The 20317-nt window shown below is 38.6% G+C and overlaps 3 protein-coding genes across 3 annotated transcripts; 1 reads left to right on the top strand and 2 right to left on the bottom strand.

Annotated features, from left to right (window-relative positions):
* Positions 1-126: 126 nt before the first annotated feature.
* Positions 127-3651, top strand: eif4e2 (eukaryotic translation initiation factor 4E family member 2). Its single transcript, XM_056744741.1, has 8 exons — positions 127-267; positions 1019-1130; positions 1244-1378; positions 1459-1563; positions 1725-1877; positions 2057-2193; positions 2488-2551; positions 2766-3651. The coding sequence occupies exons 1-7, from the start codon at positions 248-250 to the stop codon at positions 2534-2536; spliced, it is 711 nt and encodes a 236-aa protein (XP_056600719.1). The 5' UTR covers positions 127-247; the 3' UTR covers positions 2537-2551; positions 2766-3651.
* A 1492-nt stretch (positions 3652-5143) lies between these two features.
* On the bottom strand, positions 5144-8841 carry LOC130417416 (phospholipid scramblase family member 5). Its single transcript, XM_056742980.1, has 8 exons — positions 8815-8841; positions 7513-7759; positions 6982-7056; positions 6619-6811; positions 5627-5738; positions 5444-5543; positions 5275-5333; positions 5144-5170 (listed from the first exon to the last, which is right to left on the bottom strand). The coding sequence occupies exons 1-8, from the start codon at positions 8839-8841 to the stop codon at positions 5144-5146; spliced, it is 840 nt and encodes a 279-aa protein (XP_056598958.1).
* Positions 8682-14305, bottom strand: chrng (cholinergic receptor, nicotinic, gamma). Its single transcript, XM_056742979.1, has 12 exons — positions 14248-14305; positions 13008-13144; positions 12892-12936; positions 12443-12564; positions 12127-12282; positions 11919-12016; positions 11398-11598; positions 10826-10940; positions 10320-10434; positions 9988-10240; positions 9431-9564; positions 8682-9269 (listed from the first exon to the last, which is right to left on the bottom strand). The coding sequence occupies exons 1-12, from the start codon at positions 14303-14305 to the stop codon at positions 9078-9080; spliced, it is 1626 nt and encodes a 541-aa protein (XP_056598957.1). The 3' UTR covers positions 8682-9077.
* Positions 14306-20317: the final 6012 nt, after the last annotated feature.

The following is a 20317-nucleotide window of genomic DNA, read 5'->3' as shown; positions in this document are numbered from 1 at the left end:
TAATCTAAAAAACTAAATTTTGAGATGAGGATATATATATATATATTACGCTGTGGTAACTTGTGCCATAGATACAACTTGGAATTACTTTATAAACAACTATTCAACACACAGACAGACAGAGCGCACGTCCTCCTCTGTGGTGCGATGCGCGCTCCCGCTGCCTGTCTTGCGCGGCGCCGTTGCTGCGGAATTGACGGGGTTGCCGTCGGCGCGAGAGCGGATACGGACACCCAGATAGAAAATAATGAACAACAAATTTGACGCGTGAGTAATGAAGACTGCTTCGCGCCGATATTATGCGTGTATGCATGCGTCCCTTTAACGAGGGGCGAAAGACAACAGTAAGAGAGTGAAAGAGGTGTGTCTGTAGGCTTTGGCATGCGCTGGGATGTCACCGTGTTTTGGTGCATGATCGGACTCTCTCGCTTTAGCGGCAGAATGAATCGGTTTTGAATGCCTGCGGTCAATGCATCATGCACGTAAACCGTCAGAGGCCCCGGAGCTGCACGCGCACGGCCTTCGAGCCGAGAACGGATCACCGGGTACGCGTGCGTGTGAGCAGCGGGGACAGGTGCTCTGCGACCCGGGCACAAACTCTCTTCTGCTGCCGTCCTAAAGTAACGTTATAGTTTGCTAATAAACGAAACTTTGTAAGATCACTGTAACATTAAACTAATATGTTTGTAAACTTTTCATGCACTACGGGTTCAGATGAAGCACACTTTCTCACGAATATTAACTTTGCTTTTACTACTATAACCATATCTTAACTATGGTATTAAAATCACGGCAACCACAAATTTTCTATGGTCTCATTACAATCATTTTTAACCATACTGTGTAGGAAAATATGGTAATTAGTCCGCCCAAAAAACATGGTTTCTACACTTTTACAATAATAAAACAACATAAGAGGGCTTTAACTCCATCAGCTCAGACTGGGAATATAATGTCATATTTGAACATTATTATACAATAATGGCAAACTTATGCAGTTGTTTTGTCTCTATTTAAGCCTAAAAGATGATGACAGCGGAGACCATGACCAGGACAACAGCTCACCGAATGATGGGGAAAAGGGAAAAATTGACGACGATGAGAAGGATTCAAACACTACAAAAAGAAATGTGGGTGTTCAATAAAAATGATTATTTTCTTTTAGATTTCTGATGCAAAGTGAATCGTTTTAAGTGAGGTGCGATGCATTTATACATAACTGGGCTTGTGTATACAATCTCAGGCGGTGGTGCCAGGGACTGATGAGCACCCTCTTCAATTCAACTACTCATTTTGGTATTCTCGCCGCACACCGGGACGGCCCGCCAGCACGCAGAGCTACGAACAGAACATCAAACAAATCGGCAGCTTTGCTTCGGTGCCTGCATATCTATTTATGCACACAAACTCAAATGTAGTTTGTAGATCACATGGTTTACAGCTGTCCTGTTATTGTAGGTGGAGCAGTTCTGGCGTTTTTATAGTCACATGATCAGACCGGGCGATCTGACTGGCCACAGCGATTTCCACCTGTTTAAGGAAGGGATCAAGCCCATGTGGGAGGTGAGTGTGACATGACAATTCTCTTTTTGAAATCAGCTGAAATAAATGAAGTCTCTTAAATTTGTCCCACTTGCAAACATACAAAAGGTTTTTGCTGTAGCAAAACAGCAGGATTACGAAAGCTTGAACGCTGATAGTCGTGCTCCATAAAATGTTTCTAGGATGATGCTAATAAGAGTGGAGGTAAATGGATCATTCGGCTTCGTAAAGGTCTGGCGTCCCGCTGCTGGGAGAATCTGATCCTGGCCATACTGGGAGAACAGTTCATGGTGGGAGAGGAGATCTGTGGGGCTGTCGTGTCCGTTCGCTTCCAGGTACTGCTGCATGCTACATCTCAACTTCAGTTATATATTGGTCTCATGTTTTAGTTTAATCGATACTTCACTTAAGCTTGATTTAGAATTTTTCCTTATATTTATATATTTTATAATTTTTTCAATCTATATTAATGTGACTTTGTTTAATTCTCAATCTGTGTCTGTTCTGTTTAAAGGAAGATATCATTTCTATCTGGAATAAGACGGCCAGCGATCAGGCCACCACCGCTCGCATTAGAGACACTTTACGCAGAGTTCTCAATCTGCCTCCTAATACCATTATGGAGTACAAAACACATACCGACAGCATCAAGTGAGTTATGGGACGCGCACACACTTCACACATCTCTGCCTATTCAGAACCATATTAATTGCAGCTATAAGCCTGTGGATGAGAGCAAAATCTTATTTTTTTAGTGTTACAATATAATGAATTATACATACATTTATATCAGAGACATAATTATAAAAAGTATTATGAAGTCGAAGAATGAGTGTAACATTTTTAAACCAGCAGTTGTGAAAGTTTATTGATTTTGTGGAGTGTTGATATTTTGTGTAGTATTTGTTGATATTAATGATTTTGCATTTGTGTGTGTTACTTTAGGGCCTGGGAGGATTTTCATGGTCTAGTAAATGCAAGTGGAGGTCGCTAGTGTTTAATCCTGCATGTGTGTAACATTTTTACACCCATCATACAGTATGACTTACACATACCACATGTCATTTTTAAGACAAATCTTTACAAACCTACAATGCATATTGTGTTGCCAAGCTACTTTCAATACAGCACATACACAGTGACTGGTCTTATTGCAGGTGCAAATTTCCATATTCCATCCATCAAATGTTTACAGTATATTTTTCCCATATCTACATTTCTAGGGTAAAACTCCCAATGAAGAGGACGTGTCCATCGACAGTGACCGGATCATTTTCTTGTTTTAAAAAACGAAAGGGATCTCATCGGCATGAGAAGTTTTACCGCTGAAAGCATCTGGATGTGTGTTTGAATACATCACCTGAAAGCTCTTACAGAAGAAACCAAATCATCAAAAAGCGAAATATTCTTTTGGACCCCTACAGACGTTGAGATTAAAGTGGGTGGAGCCAGCAGGACCACAGAGTTTAGCCGCTGCGATATGAACTAATGGCTGGGAACTGCCACAGTTGTCTAAATAAAATAACACACCCCTGAGTAGTACAGACACATTTACATGAATTAGCACTTGATTAACGCAGTGTCCAAAAAAAGGTCATGTTTAGGTCATGTGAGGTCGCAGGTTGATGGGAATATTTTGCTATAGTGCAGTATTTTAGCTACAGCGTTGAGAGTTGTTTTAACTTAGAACTGTTGTACAAAAAAGAGTTATATTTCTATTTGAAAAGATCTATAATGCAAACTTTATTTCTTGTTGATGGAGTGTAAACCCAAAGGACTGTGCCCTCCGTGAGGCGAGTATTATGGGTACCATGCTGCCTGATTCACTGTGCCTGGTCTTCTGGCCAAAACACATTATCGCCGATTGTCAAAATCGCTCTACATCCTGGCACTCTGCTAGGGGGAGGAGTCACTAATTTTAGAATCAGCAGAAATCACTCAAACGTATTGATGGATAGTGTTAACACATCTGGAGTTACTGGGGACTCTGGTATCAACACCTCAACTGCCTGAAATTCAGTGCTGGTGCTGGTCAAAGTTGTGTTTGAGGCTCAAAAGGAGAGAAAATGTGGTTTATGATTGATCACAGCAATAAATGTTGTTTATGCATCTGCTGCTAATTTTCAGCTGTGGTGTGTTTCGCTGGTAATATAATATCATTTGGGTAACATGCATATTGTATCCATGTTTTTTATTAGGGTTTTAATATTAGTATTTAGTTGGGTTACACTTTATTTTGAACCGACGGCCATATTTATGTTTATTCAGCATAATTAATCTATGTTGAAGATGCCCAATTTATATTTTTAAACAAACATATATGTGACCCTGGACCCCAAAACCATTCATAAGGGTCAATTTGTCGAAATAGAGATTGATACATCACGAAAGCTGGATAAATAAGCATTCCATTGGTGTATGATTTGTCAGTATAGGACCATAATTGGCCCTGATATAACTAATTGAAAATCTGAAGTCTAAAGGGCTCACCATAGTCCGTGCGAATTGCGCTTTATTTCTGCGTTTTGGGATAAAACGAAGCTCGAAAACGTTGAGAGTCAGTATAGTGTTTTCGGACAATCCAACACTCCTTTGTTTTTGGAGGCAGGGTTTACATGACGTATGCAATAGCCTCTGCGCACGTGCCCACACAAACAACAAAGATATCTGCAATGCGACATTCAAAAGCATTCAGGCTGCTCAAATGTTATCTTTTTTATTTAATGTAGACTTATCTGACTAAACAAAATGACACATTATTTCCCACAGACAGGGTGGCGCTACATAACACACCTCCTGGAGAGTTGCTGCCGCTAACTAGTAAAACGAATTGTCATTTGGACCAGATTTTGTTCAAAATCAAGTCACAGACGGTCGTTTTCTGATTTTGAATGAAGTATGTTGAGACCATTAGGGTGCAAAAAAAATCATGGTCACACAATACATCATCACATTGATTCACTATAAGTTTGTGTTGTTTACATTATGCACGTACGCGCCGATGCCAAAAAAACACAGACATATGACCGTGTGCGGTTCATGTCTGGGATCTTTAACCGCTGGGACTACTCCATCTATTAGTTTCAAACGATCTGCAAGTCCAGCGTTATATACACCGTTTATATAACAATTTCTCTCAGTATCGCAAATGGATTTTCATGTTCGGAAAAAACTTTCCGAAACCTGTATGAAATACTACATCATACGTCCAACTAGTTTTTTGACAAGTTGACCATGTCATGCATGAGGAGACGTTTTAACATTGTAAATAAGGCAGAATGCATGAAACACTGTTAAAATACCCCTTTAACACTACACAACACAAAACATTCATGTAGACTTGAATGGGTTAAAGTTAGATGACTGAAAAAACTCATGTTGAGACAGCATTTTTTATTGTGTTAAATTAACTTGTTTAAATTAAGTCAAACGGAGAAGTAACAAAATTATTTCAGTGTAGATGTCATAGAAACATGATACAGTGCTATTTATTTTGCTATTATTCACACATTTCATAATGCTATCTTCACGCAGATGTGACATCTGTCTGTGGCGTGTGCAGTCTAGCAGAATTTTTAGTTTTTGTGCCCCGCAATTCCACTTAGCTCATCTCAAAAAACATATGGTTCTGTAAACAAAAAGAGAGAAAACAGCAGATTTGCAGTAGAAGTGCTTATACAGTTCATAACTCTGTATTCTTCAGCCAGAGCAGAATCTGTTTTGGTGTCTTACCAGAAGAAAGGTGGCAGCTAGCAACAGCACTTTGACCTTTAGATGAATTCCTTGAGGTACTAAAAAAGACAAATGTTTATAATAATCACACTATAGAGGCTCCAATGAAAATAGTCTTTTAAACCGTGCCAAGATGCACTTTCACTTGCTATGAAAGTATTAATCTTACCATCCAGTCCGAAATACTCATGATCCATGTTGCCTTCTTCTCTATATCCAGGCCATCTCTTCCATATTCGACCGATGGTCTCACCAATACTTGATACCACCTAACATCTCAAAAATGAAATTCTCATTGCAGTGTATGTGAAAGGGAGGGCACTAAAAAACTACGAGCTGGAGAGGTTCTGACCTGGAGCTCCTGCTCTGAGAGACATCGTGTGTTACAGCAGGAACCCTGAATCCTCACAGTCGAGATGCCCTCAGAGTCACAGACCTCAAAATATGGCGTGAACATACTCCACCTGATAAAAACCAATCAAAGTATCTTCTTTGTTAACCGTGTTTTTGCCTTTAATTGTACAGCTTAGTGATAGAGAGGAGAGGAAGCGAAGTGGGAGAGAGATAAGGGGATAGATTAGGGAAAGGACCAAGTGACGGGAATCGAACCCTGGTCGCCTGATGCGCAACCTCACCACGAGTGGAAGCACTGCACACGAGGCTATCGGCTCCGACGTTCAACAGTCTTTTGATGGGTCTCATATTTGTTTTATGGTGAAAAATATGTAGAGATGCACCAACGTTTTAAAAAATTAAAACAATCATATTTCCTAAAGAATAAAAACCTCTGATTTAACAAACCAATAGTTCATTAACTACTAAACTGGTAATCTGTGCGTGTCTCAGGCTTACAGAGGAAAAGGAGGTTATGTTGATGTTTTTAATTGCATTCTCATAACGGTCAGAGTTTCTCTGACGCAATTCGTTATTACATGCTGGTGACCTCCTCTGACATCTCACAATACTTGGCACCAGAATAAAGAGGGGAAAGGGAAAAAAGAGCAGAGAGGACAAGAGGATCAAAAGAATTGAATGTGGTAATGATGTAACACAATAAACAAAGCTAAAATGTTTTCCCTAATCACTGTTTTATGTTCATCCGGATTTCTTATATTTTAGATGTTTCCTTCTAAACAACACTCTAAGTTACATGTAGGCCTATACTTTCCAAGAAAAATTCCAACAGCCAATATAATTTAATGCTAACACATGTCTTGATAGGTATGCTTTACAAACTTTAAAAGCATTGGTGGAGTAGCTTTTTCTCTTTCTTTTATTACATGTGCATCTTCCAGATTTTATGGCCACATTTAAAACTATAGCTTTGTGACTGCTGATCTCTACCGTTGATAGACTGTCCCGATCAGTTGTCTGTCAGGTGTGAATGCTCTCATTTCCATCAGGCAACATCCAAGCCAGCACACCTCCGCTCTCAAGGGCCTCTCAAACAAAAAGACGCAGTCGGAATCTTTGTCAAAGCCCTGTAATGAGCATGAGCGAGCTGGACCGCAGAACTGCCCACAAACACAAGAGCTCTCTAACAGAGAAAGACGGCTTTCGAGTTATTCACATACACATCATTTCAAAGAATCTTTACAGAAAATCATACGTACATCAAGTGTACTTTCACACCTAATGAATTTATGAATGGATTATTTTTAGGCAGTGGATTTATAATGGGATGTGCATCTTGTTCTTTATATTTACCCTCTATAGCCACAAATATTTGATCTCTGGTTTCTGTGGAAATGCTGTATGCTCTTCGGGCTACACACTGTGGACCTGACGGACACAACAAAGATACAAAAGCTCATTCGTAAACATCCCAGTAAACCTTTCAATAGTTGTTAATGATGGAAAAACAATACAGGTCATTCAGTTGTAAATGTCTAAACCATTTTCCATAACAGTTTGAGAGATGCTTTCTTTCTAAACATGCCGAAGACAGTCATGTGCAGGTTTTGAATGACATGAGGGTGAATAAATGACAGAATGTTTTTTTCTGGTTGAAACATGCCTTTGAATTAGGATTGTCTAACGGTTCATCTAAAGTAAGTTGTATTTACTATCAAGTCTGTTAGCTAAAGTAGTGTAATCTTTAAAATCTTCCAAAGGATCTTCAGCAACTATCAAAGGAATACCACAAACTCTATGTCCAGAAATGTATAAAAATATAAAGATTTTAACTTTACTTCAAAATATCCTGCTTTATGTTTAGATGCATAGTAGGCATCTCACCTTGCAGCTCTGGTCTGGCTGTAATGTGGAGTCGTGTGACTTTTCTCATTACAGCTAGTTTTCCAAGTCTTTTATCCTCGCAGTCTATCTCTGTCTCTTCAGGACTTGCAGCTTGGACCACGAGAGAGACGTTCTGCGGTTCTTCTGTAGGTCTAACCTGCCTGTGGAAAGCCCTGAAGATCATGTCAATGTGTTTCTCTCTCTCTAGACCGTAGGGAAGAGGTTGAGTGGTCACAGATGAGAAGGCCTGGAGAGAGAGAGCAGGAGGTAAAACATGGCATTTAAAAGTCTTTTGGTCAAATGTTACTTTATGAAATCACTATAACATGTATTTCTTAACTTTATTGCAAGAGGTTTAGAAAACAGCATTTGCATTTACACTTTTGATTTTTCAGATCAATTTTATATTTGCAAGGGGTTGGTAAGAATTATTGAAAACTATTTTTAACCATAAAAGAATAAAAAACAGAAGTAAGCTACAGCTGCGTACATCTGATCTAAAAATTGAAAGACATAACAGAGCATTTATTGTGCAGATATATTTCATACAGTTTATCATATGAGAAGCTTCTCTTACCATTCTTCCAGTTTCTTCTCAAAGTTCTTCAAAATCATGAAGTTTCAGGGTCTTTTGGTCAGTTGTACTAAAGTGTGAAGTAAACTTTAAATGGTGTGTGTCAGTAGCTCTGATGCCTCCCCTAAACTGAACACCCCCTCAACCCCATCCCTCTCTTTCTTTCCCGGATCTGGTCTTTGTGAGACAGAAAAGTACCAGTCAGCCATGTAATGAAGATCCTTCTCAAGTCAGTGTGTGTGTGTGGGGGGGGGCAAAAGAGTATTTGGATGTTATCTAAAGTAAAGCAACCACACATATACTTGGTAATATGACTTGGTTATTGTTGATGGTATATTGGATCATATTTTTTTATCTATAATGCAAATTGCATAAGTGTGGCTTTTAATGAAACTTTGACCAAAGTGAAAGATCATCATTTTATTTTATTTTTTTCTCATAAAAAACAGCTGTTGAATTAATACATACATTTCAGATGTATGTTCTTACGTTTTGCTAATAAAACACAGATATCGAGTATACAGACAGTAATTAGCATATAACAAAAAACTTCATGTATGAACACATCACATTTACAACTGTAAAAAACTCCTCTAAGCATTCAAATGCTTTCAGATCTGGCATTTTCTCCAAATCACTATCGGTACCCATGACTATAGATTGAAACACTGAGGGGTGGTTTCCCAGACAGGGGGACCAGGCCATTTAAGCCGTTTTTAAAAACATACTTTACAAAAATCCTCGCTGGTGTGCATCTTAAGACAAAACAATCGCACTGATATATTTTATTATATGTCAGTGTTCGTTGTTGTCGATCAAGACACCTCTAACATTTAAATTAGTCTGGGACTAGGCTTAAGCCCTGTCTGGGAAACCCCTGAAAGTTCTATTTCCTTAGTTTTGCTGTAACAAAACCTGCTTGTCCTCTATCTCTGAAGTCAATGATGTCCTTCAGTTTTCTATGCTGGTCTAGAGTTTTTCTAGTAGCTCTTCAGCTAGTGACGTCCCCAGGTGAGATTTCGGGCAGGTATTTTTTAAGATCTCCAGGGAAAGGCTGGGACGGTGCCTGGTTAAAATGGCCGGTCAAGAAGATCCCAATGGTGCCCAGTATAAACAGCAACACCATGACGATGAAACACATCCTGTCAATCACCCTGGCGACCAGAAACCACTCCTCGTTTTCCTGCAAAGCGTACAGAAAGGGTATCCACAATCCACACATCAGCATGGGTTTTTCTGGTATTAGAACGCTAAACCCCAGTGCAAATATTTACTTCTGGGAACAGATGTGCAAATGAGAGACAGTCAGCTTGAGGTTTAGAGAATTCAGGATCATACACTCACACTTTGAAAGTCATTTTGATGTTTGGCACTTTCAGTGATGAGTTTGCAGGAAGCCACACATTTCTGCACTTCTGGTGACGCCAAAGCCAAGCTGGACTCCAGACCCTGTGCTGTGTCTCCTGCCAGACCATCTTCTAAAGTTAAGAAAAAATCCTCATTAAAGCTGACAACCATAATTAAGTGAAATTTCATTGTGTGTGTATATAAGAGTTTTAGTTGTTTTTTCCCTACTTAAGGGATAATTCACCCAAAATTAAAATTCTTTCATCTTTAAATTACTGTCAAGTCATTCCGAACCTGAATGACTTTCTTTCCTCTGCACTGCACAACAGAAAAGAAGATATTTTAAAGAATGTTGGTGACCAACATTCATTGACATTGGCCTCCACTGACTCCTATTGTATGGACCACAAAACCAGACAAAATATCAAAATATCTTCTTTTGTGCTACACAAACAAAAGAGTCCTAAACAGGGTTTGAACAACACTGGGGTGAATTGAAGATGACAGATTTTTTGGCTATCCTATTGTTGTTTAGTTTGTAATGCTTGACTCACGTATTTTCTGTAAAGTGTTCCTCAGCAGTCCTTTCCTCTCCTTCAGCCGACTAAACATCAGCTCTGAGCGAGCCGTTCTGAACATGTACTCATCCGCCTTCGCTATCAGTCCTAAAGAGCTACGTCTCCTGTGCCGGAGCGGAGTCCCATTGCCCAGGGCGAACATCTTGAAATCCCCAACTTCTTCCCTGTTCTCGGGGGTCCAGCGATGCATCGTCATCATCAGCAGGCGAGGAAGAATGTTGAGCCAGACCTTGGCAACAAAACATGGAGGAGATACAGATTATGTGATTACGGTTTGATTTTTTTATTGATGGACTACTCTTTCTTACCTTTCTAACATTGTTGCTCATGGGGTGTGTGTTTGGAGTTCGTAGTGAAACGTTCAAGACAACCACACAGTTCATCACAGTTATAGTGGTCACGGACATCACAAACATCAGATACCTGACAAACGAAACAAACATTTCCAATCAGATTAACTCGGTAGGGTCTATAATAGGAATATTTCTTCTCTTGATTTAGTTTTTATGCTAAATTTGAGTCTTTCAGAATCTCAAAGACAGATTTACAACAGGTAGCAACTATATAATGCTTTACCCGTATAAACCCAGGCATGGTCTGTTCATTGATCTGGCAAGCTGAAATGAAGCTTTTTTTCTAAATAATTGAAATTGTTCACTTACTAATAAAAGTCAAAACCAGCCTTGTCAAAGCTCTGACACTTTTTTCTTATTTCATTTGCTTTGCAAATGTATAAGAGAATGTTGTACCTAATAAGAGAACATGTAGGCATTGATAAAAGGTTTCTGACAATAAGAGTTGATGAAATACTCACTTGCCAATAAGAGGCACAGCTTTTGAGGTTTCTGGAACTTTCTTAGCGATAAGGAACAGGAAGACGGTCTGACCCAGAAGTATTGCAATGGCCATGGTGCATTTCTGTCCTCCAGCTATTAGATGGACAAAAATATGAGCACTTTGTTCCAATATATGGAAATGTATTATTTAATACATTGCGTAGAATCTTATATATAAGATTTAGATATATTTTATTTCATAAGGGCATACTAAATTATTAAAATAACTACTCTGGCTCTGACCCAACTTTACATATCTATAAACTTTTTTAGTAAGACATTTCTCATATAGAGCATGATGGAGAGAGCTATAAAGAGACTAAACAGTGAATGTCTAATGGAAATTATGCTGGAGTCTCTATCAAGTTATTTTTGGCATGTTACCATGTCTGGCAAAGATGGAGCATGCATTGGTAAATAATTCAGCCTGAGCTGAGGGAGAATCATTCAGTAAAACAAAACAAATTTAAATTTCTAAGCTCTTGTTCAAGTGCTAAACCTGTTACAGTCAAGGCACTGACATCTCTTTGCATTGGCTCAAGAATCTGACCTTTGGCTGGCAGGAAGTAGACAAGTAATCCAAGAGAGGAGAAGAGGACGCAGGGTACGATGATGTTAATGACGTAAAACAGTGGCTTCCTCTGTATGATGAGGAAGAAGATGATCTCCTGGTATTCCAACTCATCTGGGCTGTATCGTGGATTAACAAGGTTCTTAGCAGGGCGGTGTTTAATAATCCATTCCCCATTCTCTGACCAATCAGAACACAGAAGAAATGCATGATATTGACCATAAGGAATATAATTGGTGTATAATTGGTGGAATATAATAAAGTCCAATTTCACCCAAACTTACATTTGTATATGGGTGTGATTGCCTTTTCTCCTTATTTCTTTAAATGACTTTCCCACCTTATGTATTTAAAAACACATGCCTTTTACATTGGTACATCCAATTGAAATCAAAAGGGGATGTTGTTTGACAGAATTTTCATTTTGGGGAGAACCATCCCTTTAACATCTCTTAATCACTTGACACTGTCACAAACTGAAATATGTTTTACTGTAGTACCAGTGAAAGCTTCTGGATCAATCTCAATCCATTCCATGGTGATGTTGTCCTCATCCGCCAGCATCAGTTTAATCTCATTAGAATTGTATGTTTGAGACCTGCCAAAGCAATCGAAGTGAACATATTAAACTATCATTTAGGTCCATTTAGATCAATTAAAAAAATACTTAATTCAGTCGATAATGTTATATTCGTAGATCAATGGTACCTGAACACCATGCTGCAGTTTTGCCAGTCAAAGGGAAAATAGTTGACTTTAATGGCGCAGGAGCTTCGGTACATGGCCGGGGGCAACCAGTACACGCTGCCATAAGGATCTATCAGAGCGTTAGTGTAAAGGGCCACCTCGAATTTCCCATCCACACTGCACACACAAAAATTCTGTAATGCTCTTGGACCAAAATGCGTAGAAAGAAAAAAGTTTCACATCAACCAAGTATAAGAAAACTATACTGCTGAGTTCACTTTAACACTGGAAGGTCTGGATGTCTCTGTAAATGAATCTTCATTTGTTAATCACTCACTTGTTTTCCAGACCAACGTCAGGCAACCAGATAGATTTAGAGGGAAGACGCATGCGAGTGATGTTCTCATAGACTTCAAACCCTGTCCTGTTAGCCCAACGGAGTCTATAATCACGCCATTGCTAAAGAGACAGAATAAGAGAGTTGAAAATGTGGATGGCAGATGTTGTTAAATCTGGCAATTAGCCAAACCAGCCAAAGCAATTCAATTCAAAGTTGGATATTCTGGCAAACATTACTACTTTTAATACATTTTCAAATTCAGATCTTTTCGAGGCTACAAATTAGTTGTCATAATGTGATGTGGAATATTAAACCTACTTTTAGACCAAAACCTGTTCACAAAGATTTAAAGCATATACTGTATATAACACGGTTTAGCAAAAGTACTAGCCTTTAAAGGGGTCTCTTCAAGGTTCATACTCAAAATAGCCATATCTGTGTCTTACCATCTCAATCCAAACACAAGTGGTGAGAGTCTCCTCTTTTTCATTCTGAATAAGAAAAGTGAAAATTTAGATAATAAAACCACACAGTGTTCCTTATTACACAGGTAGAGCTTTACCAGAGAAATGAGGTTGGTGAGGGTCATCTTGATTTTAACATTGGTGATGTCTTCATTGTGCTCCGATGGCCGTATGTTTTTCTTGTAACCTCTCATCAGATCTCTGTGCAGAGACCCTTCCAGATTACAGACCACAGCTGAAACACACTCAAATGTGTTATTTTAAAAAAGTATATCTAATTACCATAAACAGTGACAGAGAATAAAAACAATTCATATTACTTCTTATCAATCATATATTTTTGATCCTGGATCAGAAAACCAGTCTTAAGAAGTACGGGAACATTTTTAGTAGAAGACAACAATACATTGTGAAGGTCAAAATTATCTATTTTTCTTGTATGCCAAAAGTCATTTTAAGTAAGGTCATGTTCCATGAAGAGATTTTGTGAATTTCCTAGCTTAAACACATAATAACTTTATTTTTGTAAATGGATGGCCTGCCACAGTGCCCCTGATAAACACCTTCAAAGGCAATACTCTCAATATTTCGATTTCTTTGCACTCTCAGATTCCTGAGTCTTAAACGATTGTATCTCAGCCAGATATTTTCCAATTGACAATTCATATTTTCATATTTCAGATTATGTAAAAATATCAATTGCAAAAAATGCTCCCTTAAGACTGGTTTGTTGTCCATGTTATTAAGGAACTCTGAACAGTGGTCCTGATTAGACTCGATTCTCTAACAATTGGCTCCAAATTCAAATTATGAATGATCAGATTCATCTACACTGTGAAACATTTTCGGTGAATGGCTAAAGTTTTTACAGTCAAATTGGAAAGTAAGTCATTTCAACTTACTTTTGGCAAAAGGTTGAATTGATGTAACTTATAATTTTAATGAGTTTAAGTAATGTTATAACATTTTAAAAAGTAAATTGAAAAGACCAATTTAACCAAATGAAACCAACTTAAAAACTTAAGGCACCGAAATTGTTTCACTGTCTAAACAGAGCCTGATCATTTAAAATAGATGATTATCGAATGTTTTTGTGACATTGATTATTTGTTTATTCACTGGGTTGACAGCATTTGTGGCTGCAAGACTCAAAGTAGTACAAAGTTCGACGCTTGCAACATCCAAAGTGTAATCCATAGAAATCGTCATCAGAAAAAAAACTGTGCAGAACACAAGAAAACGTCCACATATATCTGGGCCTGCTCATCACTCTTTCGTGCTGCCAGTTTCACACACTCAGTACTTAAATCAGTGCATTTTCCATTCATCCTGTCTTACCTGAAGGCAGAAGAAAAAGAAAAATCCAGATGACTGTTGATGTAGAGATCAGACCCATGTCTGGTATCCACAGAGCAGCATAAGATAGAATACGGTCACTATATCAAAGTACACATTCAGAAGCAGCACCTGGCTTCTGTGGGTCGAACAAAGTTGTGTGGGGAGGGATTATTGGAAAATGGGTGTGGTTTCAAACTTCAATCCACATTGTTATTTTTGGAATGCTAACACATTCTGTGCCCATACAGCTCTTCGCATTGTCAGCTGTCACCATCCACACATACTGAACACTCCCAGCACACACACAGTATATCGCAGACATTGTGTCCAACAGGTCACAGGACCCATGTTGCCTTCACTCTTTCTCTCTTTGTAAGTCTATGTGAAGTATAGCGCAGATAGATAGGGTTACAGTATTTTCCCACAGGTCAGTTCACAGATGCTGTGCCCTGAGATGACGCCTGTCATCAGTTATCCTACGTTTACCCCTGTCTAGTGACTGCCGTCTGCTAGACTAAAGACTCATGCCACCATGAATTCTATACACAAATGCTTTGGTTTTAGAGAAGCTAGTGAGAGTATTTAAGATGATGTTTTGGGAAATAGAAAAGATTAAATGATCCACAGATTGGACCCTTTATCACCCTCTATCAGCAAAACTATATGTGGAGGCTAATCCATAAACTGTAAAGTGGGTGCTAATAGGGGCTTCCGAATATAATCTGTTGTTGCACTTTAAGCCTCTATGAAATGTATATTTATAAAAGCATAAGAGGATATTGAGCAGAAGATACATTAGGAAATTGAAGGAACAGTTCACCCAAAAATGATTTGAAAATTATGAAAATTCTGTCTTCATTTTCTCACACTATTGTTCCACATCTGTATAAATTTCTATGTTCTGATGATATTTGGCAGAATGCTTGTAGCCAAACAGTTTTTGGCAACCACTTACTACCATAGTAGGAAAAATGGCTTTATAATTTTGAAGAATGTAGAAATGTAAACAGTTCTGAAACACTTTTGACTACCAGTGTAATTTTCCTTCTAAGTTAGTCAATGGTGGCCTAGACCTGTTTGGTTGCAAGCATTCTTCCAAATTCTGTATCTAAATGATGACTGAATTAAAAAATTTGAGTGAACTATCCCTTTAAGGTTTATTCAAGCTTTCCTTTCCCGCATCACTTTGGAACACTAAAATAACTTGTTTTTGAAAATAATAAGATGCAAGACATATTCTAAAATAACTTCAATTGCATGGAATGGAATAGAATAGAATTCTGTTGAAGGTGATATACTAGACGAGATCAGGAATTTGTAGGGAAGGCAGGGTTATTAAGTGCTAATGTGACATGCCGTTGCTCAAGTATCCAGCAGAATCTTTAATAGTCTCTCTGGAAGCCTAATGGATTAGAATCACTTCCAAAGAAAGAATCTGAGCGGCGTTTGCAAGTAATTCAGAGACACCTGTCACAGAAGAGCACAATTAGCTCAGTTCCCGTATTCAACAACACCTCACGCTGTCGCTCACAGATCAAACCGGAGCCAAATAAAACAGCTCCCCTGTGTTCTCTAAAGCTGCCTACTGTTGACAGAGATGCTCAGTTGTGGAGGAGCCGAAGACTTTTATGTGCGGCACTCAAGCTTGGCTGCTTAGAAATCTGGCAGAGGTAAACAAGCTCCAGATTACTTGCCTTTCTGAGCCCTTGAAGTGACAGTTCACCCAAAAATTTAAATTCATCATTTATTCACCCTTGTGCATTCAAAACCTGATTGTCTATCTTATGCGGAACACAAAAATACATATATTTTGAAGCCTTAAGTGTTTTAAATAAGGATGAATAAATGATGCCAGAATTTCTGTACTATATACTATTTACAGAACAATATAGTGCAGAATATGTTAATTGGGATGCATAAGTGACTTTGCATGAAAAAAGGAATAACAAGTACAAATGAAAACAACAAATGAAAGGTTAGAACATTGAATCAATGCAATTTTTGTGTAAGTAAACAAATTAAAAGTATAAAGACAAACATTTAAATATCAGGTCAGGTCATGTCTCAAACTTTAATTTTGATATTTTTCCATAAAGATTTAGATAATATAAAAATACAAATACTAAATGCAAATAAATAGATAAAGAACATCAAATATAATATCTGTACAGTTTGCAGGTTGGGCAGTAGGATCAACCTATGCTCCTGCTGAATAAGTTAAATCGGGGTGGAAATAGCATCACTGTCAGTTCAGGTCAGTCCTAGATTGCAGTGACCAGCTGGGATCGTTCATCGTCCAGAAAAGTGCCAGCTGTCCAGCACAACTCATTCTGAGAGGCAGAGCTGTTGAAAAGCAATCCCTTTATGATGTGGGTTTGTAATGTTGGCAACGCCTTACAGCATCCAGTTACAGCATCATTTCCGCTTTCATTTACGTTTTGAGAGCATCAATGGCAATGCCAATGATGCGTGGCATGCTCCTGTAGAACGCCTCTGTCTCCAGGCCCACCAAGCTGTAAAAAGTGAACGGTCGCCCACCAACAGTAGCCTTGATCCGTGACTGATACAAACCGTGTTCATTCTTAGAGTTCAGGTCAACCAGCACCTGGCACAACACGCACAATGAGATGCATGCAAAATTAAAATATTTACAGAACATAAAAACATTTGAGATTTTTTTATGAAACTTTTGACACACACCTCTTGGAAGATCATGTTTAGGTTGTTAGAGGGAACAGCCAGGATCCAGTTGTACATCTGCTTGGTAGTGCTGACCAGCTGAGCAGATTCAGTAACTCCTGAGCAAACTACACAAGGCAAAAAAACTTACCAAACACATTCTTTAACATGTTAAATAACAAAAATGTATTTTAAAAAAAATATTCCTTTGAAACAAAAATGAAACAGAAGCTTGTTCACTTTTTTGGGAGGAAAATACCAAAATCAACTGAAAATTTTACCTTTGTCGTTTGTTGCTCGCGTACGTCTCTTGTGCAGATCTCTCTTCCTCCTGCGAAGGACTTCTGGAATAACATCAAGCGCTTTTATTTTAATTTTAACAGGCTGTATAGGCAGATTATTATACAAATATATGTTCCAAGTTTAATACTAATAGTACAGTTTTTGTGGTATACATTAAAATTTGATTTACAGTAATTTCTTATTTTCCTAAATTTTTCTAAGAAAATGCTTTAAATATTTTTACTAAAACCGACTGTGGCGTTTGAAGAAATGATTAGCAAGCATCACATACTTTCTTGCTGAGTAATAAATCTAGAAACCAGCTGGCTATTCATGTATTTCATTATAATATCCTTTAATGTGTTAGCGAAGAATTAAATTGTTCACTCATACATCAATTCATAACAGAATTGCAGAATTAGGTGAACTATTAAACTATAAAAACCCAAATCCTATTTCATAGTCTTACTTTTGAAGAGTGGCGGAGGATTCTTGGTAGGAACAGAGTTTTTATCAAGCAATGATTCAGCAGGGCCCAGTGTTCTTAGTGGTTGAGCAGAAGTTTTCACAGATGCTGTATCCATATTCTCTTGAGTGTAGGCGGTCATCACGCTTCCCGTATCGCTTCCTGTCAGAGCTTTAAATATCTGAGCAGTGTTATCCTGTTGTGGTATCCCGGTGGTGGGAATGCTGAAATTCCTTTGAAACAGATATTCTAATTCTGGAATGACAGGAATGCGAAGTGACTCCAGTTTGGAGCGCAAGGCAGCAATGGAGGAGCGAAGTGCTCTGTCTAGCTGATGAACAGGTGATTTTTCCGTGTCTCCATCCTGAAAATGTTATTTAAAATCAGTTTATGGTTATCTTTCCAAAAAGTTAGTAGTTAGTACGTTGGTTCATCACAAGCAAGACAGCATCTGCAGAAATGTACCGGTATAAAGAGTTGCTCCTCCTGAGACAGTTGCTTGGAGTTCTTCACCTTATTTTGTTGATCCAGATCTTCAGCAATGTCTCTGAGGTAGTTCTCCCAGTCGTCCACCAGGGGGCCCACTTTCTGGAAGAGTGCTGGCAATTCTACCTGCTCTTTGAGAATAATAAATTGATAATAAAAATAAGAAATTTAGGATGAATTAAGATCCTGAATTATGATGGTAATGTAACATATACAATAAACCATACTTAACCAGAGAAAATGATGACTACTTTTTCTGATATAATACTGCCTCCTGCAGAGCACTGTACTGTACTCTCCATCTTTCCTCAGTCTTGCCAATAAATGTACAGTGTAGTACAGTTTAATGGCTGTACCTGTTTCAGGTGCGTCTCTGCGTTGTCGTGTCATATGAGCAGCGTTGTAGACGTTCTCCACCAGCTGAGGAAGAGTCTGCGTGAAAAAGCTCAGATCAACATTGTCTCTAATGTAGTCATCGGCCCTCTGAAGCAGGTCCAACAGAGTCTGCAGGAAGGAATGTAACTCTACAGAGAAATGGACGGCAGAAAGAGAAATAAGGACTCTTACAAAAAAGAGTGCTATTAGTAAACAAAACAAAATATATAAGTATACTTTCAGTAAACTTATACATTTCTATACTGTACTTATATAGAAATACAGTATACTTCAAAATTATGTGACCCTGGACCACAAACCAGTCACAAGACTGAGACTTAGACATCAACTGAAAGCTTTCCATTGATGTATGTTAGGACAGGACAATGTTTCGCCTTTGAAGTTTCCATCGGAGCTGTGGGAGCTATCTTATAAGCTCTAATAAAAACACAAACTTCATCACTTAATGATAACCGGGGCAACTTACGGCACTTTTTAAATTGGCTTTGGCATTTGTCTTGAGCGAGTTGCTGGCAGTCAGAGGGGTCAAGAGTCGAAGGGCAGGACAGTGTATAGAAGTGGCAGAGGGTGGTGAACTCTGACATCTGTTGCTCTTCAGACAGATCGGTTGTCTTAAGCATCTCAGGACATGTGGGCTCTCGACTCCCAAGGGATTCTGAATGCGAAGAATGTTATACCAAAAATTGTGTTTTTAAAACTTTTCAAATAGAAAGAAAGTAAGGTTGGTTTAATAGTATGCTAGTGTTTATGTAACATGTAACTCACTCTGTATCTCTGCCATGACCCAGTCAGAGAAAGCAGTGACCCGTGTGTACACCCCAGGCTTTCCTTTCTCCCCACACCCATCGCCCCAAGAGGTGATGCCAAAGAGCTGAAAACGTCCCGATAAACTGTCCTGGAATATCAGTGGTCCTCCTGAATCGCCCTGTGCATATGCAACGTGACAAATACAGATGAGATGTTTTTAATCCAGGTTTGAGATTATGTTTGCGCTATATAAAAAATGGATCTTTCTTAATTTAAATGTGGTGTTAATAAAGCAACTTAAATGTTTTTAAAGCAAGTATGTTGTTAAAGCACATGAGATGTTTCTAAAGCAGGTCTGGTGTTTACAATGTATGTGACTGTGATACCTGACATGAGTCAATGCCTCCAGACAGGTACCCAGCACAAAACATTGTGTTAGTGAGAAGCTCCTTTCCAAGTGCATTGCGACAGGTGGTCTGAGACAGCAGAGGTACCTTTGCCTCCATTACCACATCTGCAGAGGGACCATCTACACACAAAGAAAATACAGACATTTAATTAAAAACTATATGCAGGCCTTTCGAAAATTTAAAGTGATGTGTGTTCCCTTACCCTCATACAGGGAACCCCAGCCGGCTACCAGACATGGTGTACCAGTTGGTGGATCGAGGTCAGAGGGCAAACAGACAGGTGTGACCCGTTCAGACAGAATAACCGGAGAACTGAGCTCAACCAGAGCAATGTCGTTATTGAATGTCTTTGGGTTAAACTATAATGAGAAAGAAGAGAGATGCATTTATGTTCAACATATTGTTTCTACTAACTTAACAATTATGTTTTTGTTATTAAATTTACTTGCAAGTCAATTGCAATTGTCATACACGTCATTTTTTTAATTCTGAGTAAAGTTTAGGTAAAAGGAAACTTTGTGAATCGTGTGATGTATTTACCTTCGGATGGGTGATGATGCGATTGACCTTCATGACCTGCTCATCAGGGTCGGTTTTCTTGAGA

The sequence above is a fragment of the Triplophysa dalaica genome, chromosome 3 (genome assembly GCF_015846415.1).
Source record: "Triplophysa dalaica isolate WHDGS20190420 chromosome 3, ASM1584641v1, whole genome shotgun sequence".
Taxonomy (NCBI): Eukaryota; Metazoa; Chordata; class Actinopteri; order Cypriniformes; family Nemacheilidae; genus Triplophysa; species Triplophysa dalaica.
The sequence above is the reverse complement of the archived record's forward strand: the minus strand, read 5'-3'. Positions and strand labels throughout refer to the sequence as shown.

What these genes read in the sequence shown, in the direction of transcription:
- eif4e2 (XM_056744741.1), top strand. Translation starts at nt 248, where the DNA reads ATGAACAACAAATTTGACGC. An exon ending in GGATCAAGCCCATGTGGGAG is followed by an intron (nt 1,564 to 1,724) that starts GTGAGTGTGACA and finishes AAATGTTTCTAG; the next exon opens with GATGATGCTAATAAGAGTGG. An exon ending in TCGTGTCCGTTCGCTTCCAG is followed by an intron (nt 1,878 to 2,056) that starts GTACTGCTGCAT and finishes TTCTGTTTAAAG; the next exon opens with GAAGATATCATTTCTATCTG.
- LOC130417416 (XM_056742980.1), bottom strand. Translation starts at nt 8,841, where the DNA reads ATGCACACCAGCGAGGATTTTTGTAAA. An exon ending in AATATTTGTGGCTATAGAGG is followed by an intron (nt 6,812 to 6,981) that starts GTAAATATAAAG and finishes TTTCTCTGTTAG; the next exon opens with AGAGCTCTTGTGTTTGTGGG. An exon ending in TGAGTATTTCGGACTGGATG is followed by an intron (nt 5,334 to 5,443) that starts GTAAGATTAATA and finishes TGTCTTTTTTAG; the next exon opens with TACCTCAAGGAATTCATCTA.
- chrng (XM_056742979.1), bottom strand. Translation starts at nt 14,305, where the DNA reads ATGGGTCTGATCTCTACATCAACAGTCATCTGGATTTTTCTTTTTCTT. An exon ending in TCACCAACCTCATTTCTCTG is followed by an intron (nt 12,937 to 13,007) that starts GTAAAGCTCTAC and finishes TTTCTTATTCAG; the next exon opens with AATGAAAAAGAGGAGACTCT. An exon ending in TGATCCAGAAGCTTTCACTG is followed by an intron (nt 11,599 to 11,918) that starts GTACTACAGTAA and finishes CTGATTGGTCAG; the next exon opens with AGAATGGGGAATGGATTATT.